Source organism: Belonocnema kinseyi, chromosome 6 (assembly GCF_010883055.1).
Source record: "Belonocnema kinseyi isolate 2016_QV_RU_SX_M_011 chromosome 6, B_treatae_v1, whole genome shotgun sequence".
Taxonomy (NCBI): Eukaryota; Metazoa; Arthropoda; class Insecta; order Hymenoptera; family Cynipidae; genus Belonocnema; species Belonocnema kinseyi.
The window spans coordinates 113845496-113856033 of NC_046662.1; the positions used below are offsets into that span (position 1 = coordinate 113845496).

A 10538-nucleotide genomic window follows, 5' to 3' on the forward strand; every position below is an offset into this window, starting at 1 on the left:
AACGCCAGTCAGCAGCGAACCTTACGACTAGAAAGGGAATCCACCAATCAAAGAATAATTCTTTATATTATTCAGTGGATCCGAAAGGTAGGACGTAACATTGATTGAATTGTATTTGTATTTATTAAAGTCATCAAAAATTTGTGCACGCACTGATTGGTAGAATACTTCATTAATATTGTAATTAAGAATATAAATTAAATAAATTTAACAAATAGAGTCGACCCAAGAATACGTATCGAATTATGCATGAGATTAATTAGGTATTTTTACTTCAATCAACAGCTAACTTCACTTCGTAGATTGCTGAAGGTGAAAACATGAGACCAAATTCATGGAATTCAGTTTTTTTTATTTTGCTAATAACTTTGTAAAAGCTAATTTTTTCTATATAAGTTTATATGAAAAATATTTTTATTTATCAGTTACTATTTAATGAAATAATAAAACGATAATCATTATTATTATTACAAAGGTATTACAGAAATAGTCTTGTTCTATGAATTTGTTCGGTTGTTTTCCCTTCAGCAATCAGTGAAGTGAAGTTAGCTGTTGATTGAAGTGAAAATGCCTAATGCATAGTGATGTACACGCGTGAATAATTAATGGCTTGTTTGCATGTAGGGTAGAAATAAAGATGGAAAACTGTTTGCATAAAAGATACAAATTTACAAAATTTAATAAAATCAAAAGGAAATTTGAAGATGAAATACTGGATAATTAAATATGAGAGTTTTGCAAGTTGTGCAAGTTTAAAAGGAGTAATTATTTGTGTACGAAAGTGACGTTTGTGCCGGCCATTTTTACTCAACACAATCTAAGTTTCTTCGATTTTATGTACATGCACGCACACAAGATCTAAGATGCGTTGGCAATGGCGGATATCCGCGATACATTCCCTGCTGGTTGCCGAGAAAGCTGCGTGCTGCGAAACCTTGTCTTGTTCCACCATGCTTAGGAGAAAATCACGACACGACCTGACAGCTGACAGCTCATAAAAATATTTAAAGTTCAGGAAAGAATATGATACGTAGAACCTCAAAATGCAAGCAAATTCACTATTTGGAATTTCAAACATTACTTACATTAAATTTGGTAGTGCCTAGCTCAAGTGTAATTTATAAACAGCCAGGAACTTGTGGGTAAGAAATAAGAATTATCGGAAAACATGATTTACGCTTATTTTTACAATTGCTTTACACTCTTTATAATAAGCCGAATGTTCTAGCATTTTAAATAGAGTGATCATTTTTTGACGAAGTGCTTCTATTTCTTAAATGGTTTAGAATGAATGTTTACAATCAGAAATTGTTTTCAAGTTTTCAGGTAACTATTGTAAAATAAAGTAACATGGTCTAGAACAGTTTAGTAACCAACGAGCAACTATGTCATCCCTCAAATTTGGTAACAGTTCTGTAACAGATATAGAACACTGTGACACACGTACCCAGAAACCGTGAAACAAAGTTTCACGGAAATGGCTTATGTTTGTTAAAAATGGAAGTGCAAAATAGAATTTGACACTTTCTTATATAATTTTTAGTACTCCCTCGCAGATTTACAATTTTTAATTTGCGTGTTAAATATGGGAGTATAACCTCACAATTTCCGATCCGACTAAAAAATGTCTAAACAAAAAGAAAAAAAAATCTGATCAATTAGAGTTGTCTCATTTACGAATTTTGAATAGGAATTAGCGGATTGAAATCGTTTATAGTAAGGCAAAAAGTATTGGCACAAGTGAGATTTCGAAATAAAACTTGCCTTAGTTAGCATGTTGAAAATAAAACTTATTCCCTAGCCCTAACTTTTTGGCACTGTGTTTAAGGTTTTCTTCCTAGATATTTAAATAATACAATTTGTCAATGATCCCCTCCATAAACACTAATATTCGAACACCAGAAGTAGGCATATAACCCCACCACCCCGTGTTCCACCGTACATAGTAATTTTTTTCATCTAATTCTGTGTTAGGCCTTTGCCACGGCCATCAGATTCAAAAATATTAAATTTACTTTCATCAGAGAATAATACTGAACGCCAGAATAAATGATCTTTAAATACTTACTCATTTCCTAACTGCAATCTTATTTTTACACTTTCATCAGAGAAGGTATTAGATTTGTGCAAACTCTTTTAGATTGGCCTTTTGTATACTCTTTTAGTATTGAAAACTGAAGATCAAGTTCATTAGCCAGCCATTTTAGATACAAATTCAAAAAGTGAGTGCATTTTGAAAATTTTTAGTCCACTTTTCGAAATTCACAAAGTCGCTTTTCGGTTATTCGTAGACTTTGAAAATGCAAACATTGTCTCCTAGTGACATTTTTCGATGGAAAAAAATTACCAGAGTTATAACATTTATAAAACTTAAAAAAATAAACGTAAATCAAAATTTTAATCTAAATAACGCAAGCTACGCAAAAAAGTCAAGACAAGAAAAACGTTCCTTTTTTAAGGCCCTACAAGATTATCATAACAACTTTTGGAATGTTTTCGAAAAATTGAAAATTTAAATTTTGACGGCACAAAAAATAAGGAAAAATTCAATTTTTCTGTCAAACTATGTAAGATACGTCAAAAGATGAATTGTCAAAAACTGCACCCAAAAAAGATCTACAAATTTTTTATTGTTCACTTTTTGATAAGATGCGTAGGTTTTGTTTTATCCGTAAAACAACAACATTAAAAATCTAAAATTTTAATTTTTAGACAAACCACACAAGCTACAGAAAAATAAAGAGACAAAATTTATTTACCCAAAAAATCGTTTTTTGATAGAATGCGCAATTTTTCTTTTAATCGTGAAAAATAATATTGACAATAAAAAAATCAAATCTTTGGAAAAACGATGCCAGGTACGAAAACACATAAATGACCACGTTTTGAGACCCCCTGAATCCGAAAAACAGGTTTTTAAGAATGTGTCTATGTCGGTCTGAGTGTGTGTCTGCTTGTGAACACGATAACTTTTGAAAAAATTGATCTATTAGATTGGCCTTTGGTATACTCGCTTAGACCACTTTTTCAAAATTCAAAAATTGTCTGTAAGGTTATTCATAGTATTCAAAATGTCGAACAATTTGTCCAGTGACTTTTTTCATAAAATCAAAAATTATCAAAGTTATAGCATTTACGAAATACCAAAAAACACGAAAATGAACATTTTAAGCCAAATAACGCACGATATGAAAAAAAGTTAAGAGAAGAGAAATGTTGCTTTTTGAATGCACTACAATATTATGATAACAACTTTTAACAGCATACAAAATAATGAAAAATCCAAAAATTACATTTTCCGGCCAAACTATGCAAAATACGATAAAAGATGAGTACACAAAAATTGTGCATTTAAAAAAGGTCTACAAATTTCTTATCAACCACTTTTTGATAGGATGCGTAGTTTTGGCTTCAATCATGAAAAACATTTATAAAAAAAATGCATTCTAATCACAAATAAACGCCTGAGCATTATATAAAAACCTTCTGAGCAGGTATCGAAATAGTTTATTTATTTTTTTTTTTTACTCCGAAACTGTTTTTTGAAAGCAATATCTCTGATGACAATTTTGTTGTCAAATAAATTTTTGAGTTTTATTATTCGATTTACAAAAAAATATATTTACATTTTAAGTAAAATTTGATAGAATTTTGGGTTCACGAACACGTTAAATAATTATTTCTTTATTACTCAACTGTAACTACAAATATTTTACTAGAAAAAAAGGCGCACGCATATGAAGATTAAAACGACAAAAATCGAGGGACAGACTTTCAGGTTTATACAATATTATGTGTTTGAAATAAAAAATTTGCATAAATTAAAGTTTTGTTCCTCTAAAGTTTACAAACTTGAGACATTAGACGTGTTTTAGGTTAACTGTCAAAACAATGGAGAAAATCCTTATCCCCTTGTACAAAGTGAGGTCGGGACACCTAACGCTAATGACGTTTGGGGTGTTCTTATATTAAATTTAAGTTCATAGGTACAGAAATTTAAAAAAACGAGCTGAACATTTTGTAGAGGATCATAATAAGTATTTATTAAATAGAAATAAGTAAGAGTTTCTAATTTAATGTTATATTACTGGGACTTCAAGTTTGCCTGCAATTTGACCATCACCCATGTAACAAATATAGAACAATTCTTTGATATAAAAAAAACGCCAACGGTATCCCCTGCACACATGACAAAGAACTGACTAAAACACTATTACATACCGAAACAGTAATACTAGGAAAGAATATTTCACGTCTTCAATTTTCTTTCGAAGGGCAAATGAGGGAAAGTTTTAAGTTTCTTATTAGTCTTCTTGCGTAACAATTGACACTGTCAGTGTCACTTATCTCAATTTTCATTTATAAAGATAAAAATTACTATTTTATTAGAATGAATGTTTACAAAGTTTGCAGTCAGAAATTGTTTTTAAGATTTTAGGTAACTGTTATAAAACGTAAAGTAAAATGTTCTAGAACAGGTTAGTAATTTAAAAAAAGGAAGTCAGTTATATGTGCAATTTTAAAGTAGATTTCAATTTCATGTTCCTGGAAGTTTATTCGATGTTCCTAGACCATTTTTGACTTTTTAAGAAGCTTACACTACATATGGTAATCAACTTTTTTAGTCCATACCGAGAAAATTAAAAAAAAATACAGTTAGGGTTACCTTTTTCGTAATAAAGTAGTACATTTCTTGTTTTTTTTCTTGTTCCTCCCTACCATTTCACATATTTGAAAGAACCATGAGTATAATTGTCTGTTCCTCGGTTTGGTAGCAAATCCGAAATCTCTATAATTATAACGAATTGCATATGATAAATATCATCGTATTCGTTTATAATCATACAAAATAAGTAGTTTCTATAAAATTTTTAAAATACATGATTTCAGAATTTTTAAATTGATTAACTTTACACAAATCCTCTGAGATCACGTAGAACGATAAGGAGAAACGTAAAAAACCATTTAAAAGTCTCCAAAGAACGGAGGGCCAAAGGGGAAATAATTTCTTTTTAACAAAATATCCTAATAGAATGTGTAGGTTTGATAGAGAAAAACCCTATCTCGTAGTTGATATTATTAAACAAACTTGTCTGCTAATTAAAGGATGATAATTATGAAAAATGGAAATTATGAAACCTACTACTGTATCCGCTCATAAAAGGTTCAAAACCGCATTAAAGACACCGAAAACGCCTTCTATTACTTCTGGACACAAAAAAAAGGTTTTCTTTGAATCCTATAAAGAATTTGTATTCTACGCGCGCGCTTTATTAAGCTCTTTATCGAATAAAAATAATTAAAGTCCTTAATAATTTGTAAAAGAGAATTTTGTACCTAAAAATAAATGTATACTTTAATTTATTTAGTACCTTATGGAGACAATATAAAACAATATTACAATTGTTATTTGATGGATAATACAGAACACGGGCATACAAATGCACTATTGTCACTTTTTAATAGACTAATTTGTAATTTAGTTTTTCTAAAAATAATTTTGAATTGAGGTGGATGAAGTATGATAAAAATCGTCGATATCTCCGAAAATATCGTTCCTGAAACTGAATCAAAACACAGAAATTTGGTTTAAAGAAGTCATTCAGTTCCATTAATGTCGGCGTCTAAGCGTTTCAAAATATATAAATAATTTTCATTTAAAAGAAGATTACATAATGTAGTTTCAAAGAAAATAAACTTGATTCAAAGAAATGATCGTACTGAACACTTACTATAAAACATTTATTTAATTCAAGGAAATAATTTGATCAAAACCAAAAGTATGAAATTATTGTTCCAAATTAATATTTATTTCAGTGAATGAAATCGATGGGTAATTTAGGCTCTTATAACTTTCAAAACAAGAAATTTTAAAAGATTTTTATTTATTTTAACACTTCTACGTGTTCACTAAATTCCATACAAAATGAAGTTAGCCTAATTCTTAACGGTAACAACAAGATAGCCTGTTCTTGGTAGAACCCATCGAAATATTAACTAATCGAAGGAACGTTGTTATTGGTTGAGAAAATAAGACATTTTGGTTTAAAAATTAAGTATTTGATATAGACAAATGTGATTTTAAATCATGAAAATATTTCTTACAGATAAATTAAGATTTATCGGCCGAAGTAAAAGTTTTTATTTTTAGGAAGATCTGATGCCTTGGTTCAAAGGAGCGTACAAAGTTTAAAAAATATTAATATATCCAATGAACCAAGTCCTTATATAAAGAAAAGACAGACTTGTTTTCAAAACAACGTAATTTATAAAAAGAAACCCCGCAAATTAACCAAATATCCCATTGACCTACAAAAATATTACCATTATTTAACAAATATCAATAGTTGAGATATAAAAATCTAATTTATAATGAAAATGTAATTTTATTATTTATTTTGTGTGTGTGTGTGTGTGTGTGTGTGTGTGGTATCTATCTTAATCTTTTTGCCCCTAAATTAATTTTGAGTTTAATTTTGTAATAATACTTGTGTTTTCTTTGATACAGTTATGTGAATATGTTCGCAGGAAAAATGTGCTAAAAACCTGTTTAATATCTAACAATAATTTAACTTATATACTAACTTACGAACTACTATTTACAATAAATTGTATGGGGACAATTTGTAGCTAAGTTATAATCTAAACTAGAGAACTAATTTCTATTGTGGGATGATGTTATCTGCGGCATATAGCGGCATTTGCCACGAACTATTAAAAGTTGTAAATCATATTTTCTATCGAAAGAAATATTTATTTAGATCTATCTATTTCTTTCTCACGAACTAAATAAACGTTTCTTACAACGAATTTCATAAAAATTGCATTCAAACAAATGTTGTTTGAATTTAAATAAATGTAGAATGGAAACAAAATATGACATAATATTAAATTAAAAATGATTCGATGATGATTCGAACGACGACTTCTTCCAATGAAATAGATCAATATTTAATTTAACAAAATGTTTTTCAAATGTATATAATTATTTACTTACAATAATTGTGTCAAATCTTAGCAGCAAATATTCTTTCCAATTCGATGAATAATTATTAATCTCGAAATTTTTCTCTTTACTCAAAAAAACCTAAATTATTTGATCCACACGTGATCGAATACATTACTTAATTTAAATACGTATTTGTTTACTCAAAGAATCGATTTCATTAAAATGAGGAAATATGTCATATGTGTGAAAAACAAATACAAAGAAACTAGGTTTCCAGCTCTCAAGAAATTATTTCTGTGGCTTAATATTTTTAATATTTATTGCAAAGAAATATTTGTTTTGTATCAAACAAAAATTTCATTGTATTCAAGAAATATCAACAAAGAAATTACTGTTTGCCTCTATTCAATATTTACTCAACTGAAAAATAGAAATCCTTAATTCACAGAAAAACACACAGAGAAAAGCATTTCCTTTTTCAGTGTCAGACAAGCCTGGTTTTGTGAAAAACTATAGATTCGTCATGGTTAACGGCGGAATTCGATCAAGGAAATACGCCTTTTGATCTCTTTCGCTTCGTTTTTTAGCAGTATTATTTTTACAGTTCATTCATTATTTATATTTTTCTACTCCAGGCTACCCATCATTCGGTTTGAGAAATACTATCAGAATATATCGCACTTACAAAATGGATGGCGTTATTCGAGGTGTTTATGGAGTTCCAGTAGAATTCGCAATGGGATATCCCTTGGGAATGCCATTCGAAATGCATGTTATTCCTACGGATCCAAATCTTCAGTTTCATGAAATTCAAGGTATTTAATATTATGGCACATGATTATTTTACTCTAATGAATTTGAAGTCTTCAAGTGAAATTTTTGAAAGTAACTTGAATGCCAATAATTTACGTACAATGTTAAAATCTTGGCGACGGAGCAGAGATAGTGTTTTTGATAATAAAAATAATAAATAATAAATACATACATATTTGAAGGGTGGAAATTCTATATGTGTTAACCGCCATTTTTTATTTTTATCTTTAAATATTAAGTCGATTGCTTGATAAAATCGCTGAGAATCGGGGAAGGAGGTAACTCTGCGATACAGGTAAGTTTGAAGCAAGAAGGAATAGTAAGCAGTAGGATCCCTGTAAGTGGTAAGTGGAACCACAAACGTCCAAGAATTCGTTAATGTTTGTCACGCATGGATAACCATCAGGGCCAGTTCCGCGCACATGCGCATTGGCGGTTACCATGGCAACACCCGTTGGAGGTTTTGGACTTGTGTTTTGAACACGAAGGAGTGGGAAGTGGGTAAAACACGTGACAGCATAAACAGCACTGAGCATGTGCGCGAAATTTCATAATTTTGACAATTGAGTTATATCGACCTTTATTAAAAGTGCACAAAAATGTAAAAAACGCAGTTTTGAGAACATTGGTGTTTAGCACACCTATAAACCTTCCACCCTTTATTTATATATGTATTTAATAAATATATAAATATGTCTTAGAATACATTAACAAGGGTAGAATATTTGTAACATCGTTTTTTTAATTTGTTATTAGAAAATGAAATTTTTTTATAAGATATGGTAAATATTAGCCTTTTTCCATCGGCCAACATTTTTTTATTCATAAATTAACATTTTTTTCCACTGGACTTTTTCATTTATTATGATTATCTGTTGTCTCATGAGAACCGAATATTTCATTGTGCTTCTTTTCACGTATTTATTCATTTTTTTAGTAAGTTCATTACAAGTTAAGTCATTAACGTATTCCTTAATTTTTTTACAGCACCTATTGAACACAATTTAATGCTGATATCGAATTCAGGCACAGAGAAGTGTTGTTGTCCGGAAGCATCTAGATCCGTCGACGCAACTGACCCAAAATCTATAACGACACTTTCATGCCTACTTCACTGTCCAAGCAGCAGACGAAGAAACTTGAAGTTCTTGAGCGACTGGAGAATCGAGAAGATGCTAGAAAAGTACCTTCTGACTTGTGAAGAATTGCAGAATGGAGGCTTCCCTTTCGATTTTCATCGGTTTCATGGTTGTGCATTTATATTTAAACCGGAAGATTCCCAGCAGCAGAAGCTTGCAGCTTTAAATCCTGATGCTCAGGAGTTTATTCCTGGACAGTGCCAAATTTTTGTTCACCCACGCGACCATAAGCCCCCTCTGTTAAGGAAGTGCAAACGATGCTCGTATAGCTTCCCCGTCGACAACCAAACGGGCGAATACCTTCTGATCGAGGAGTGTGTTTACCATCCTGGTAAACTTCGTAGAAAGATTTGGGAATGTTGTGGTGTCGCCAGAGAATTGAGCCGAGGATGCGCCACAGCCAAACGTCATGTTTGGACTGGTGTTGGTCCAGGATGCAATGGGCCACTTGCTGGTTTCGTTCAAACAAAGCCTTTGTGTTTGATTCCATCGCACAGTGGTTTTGGTGTATTTGCATTAGACTGTGAAATGTCATTCACAAAGAAAGGCATGGAATTAATAAAAATCTCCGTAGCGAAAATAGACGGGGCCATAATTTATGACCACTTTGTAAAACCTTCGGAAGTAGTTATTGATTACGGCACGGAGATCCACGGCATTACTGAAGAAGAAGTTTCCAAGGCAACGAAGACCCTCATGGATGTACAGAATGATCTTCTGAAATTTATTCACGCAGAGTCAATTCTCCTTGGACATGGCCTCGAAAATGACCTTCTCGTTTTACGCCTCATTCACAAGCGCATCATAGACACGAGTTATCTTTTCCCACATGAAAAGGGATTTCCTTACCGATATAGTCTAAAAACTTTGGCCAAGAGTCTCCTGAAGATGGAAATTCAGATGTCGAAGCACGACTCCATCGAAGATGCGCGAGTTGCAATGGACGTAATGTTATGCAAACTTGAAGATGATTTGCAGAAAAATGTTTATGTATAATTGTAGGAATATTTAAAATATAACGTATATTGTAAATATTTGTAAATATTTGTATATTTGTATATACAAAAAACTAGGTAGTGAAAATTAACTGTAACAAGATTGTAAATTAGTCAGCTTACAATAAGGTTTTCAAAAAATATAAACTATTACTAAAATTATGTCTTTTTCAGGTATCTTCTATTCTTAAATCATAGAAAACTTCGACAGATTTTTTGGATGGCCTTTAGGTGGGAATTCATGTTTGTTTGTAATTAAACAAAACAAAAAAGAAGATATGCATACTCAATTGATTTCATTTGATTTAAATTACTAATTATCCAAATTAAAGAAATTAAATCAATTGTTTGGATAATTTTTTTTAAAAATTAATTGAATAGATTTATATTTTAATTGAATTTGATGGTACCATGTTATTCAATTCAATTTTTGATTGCATTTTTCAATTGAAAGGTACGCTAGATTCGTCGAGTTCATCCGATAACTTATTGTCTATAAGATTTTGGGGCTAAAGCCTAGGCTTTGGACCCTCGCATGGGCCTCGGGGGCCCATGCGGTGAACACTAGCTTAGCAAGGGAGTTATTGATATCCAAAGTCGTTGGAGTGGTACCTCTAGAGAAAAAGGTTTTCTCTAAGTATT

At 31.0% G+C, this 10538-nt stretch overlaps 1 protein-coding gene across 1 annotated transcript; it reads left to right on the forward strand.

Moving 5' to 3' along the window:
- Positions 1–887: 887 nt before the first annotated feature.
- Positions 888–10139, forward strand: LOC117175184 (RNA exonuclease 1 homolog). Its single transcript, XM_033364811.1, has 3 exons — positions 888–1142; positions 7585–7764; positions 8750–10139. The coding sequence occupies exons 2-3, from the start codon at positions 7638–7640 to the stop codon at positions 9895–9897; spliced, it is 1275 nt and encodes a 424-aa protein (XP_033220702.1). The 5' UTR covers positions 888–1142; positions 7585–7637; the 3' UTR covers positions 9898–10139.
- Positions 10140–10538: the final 399 nt, after the last annotated feature.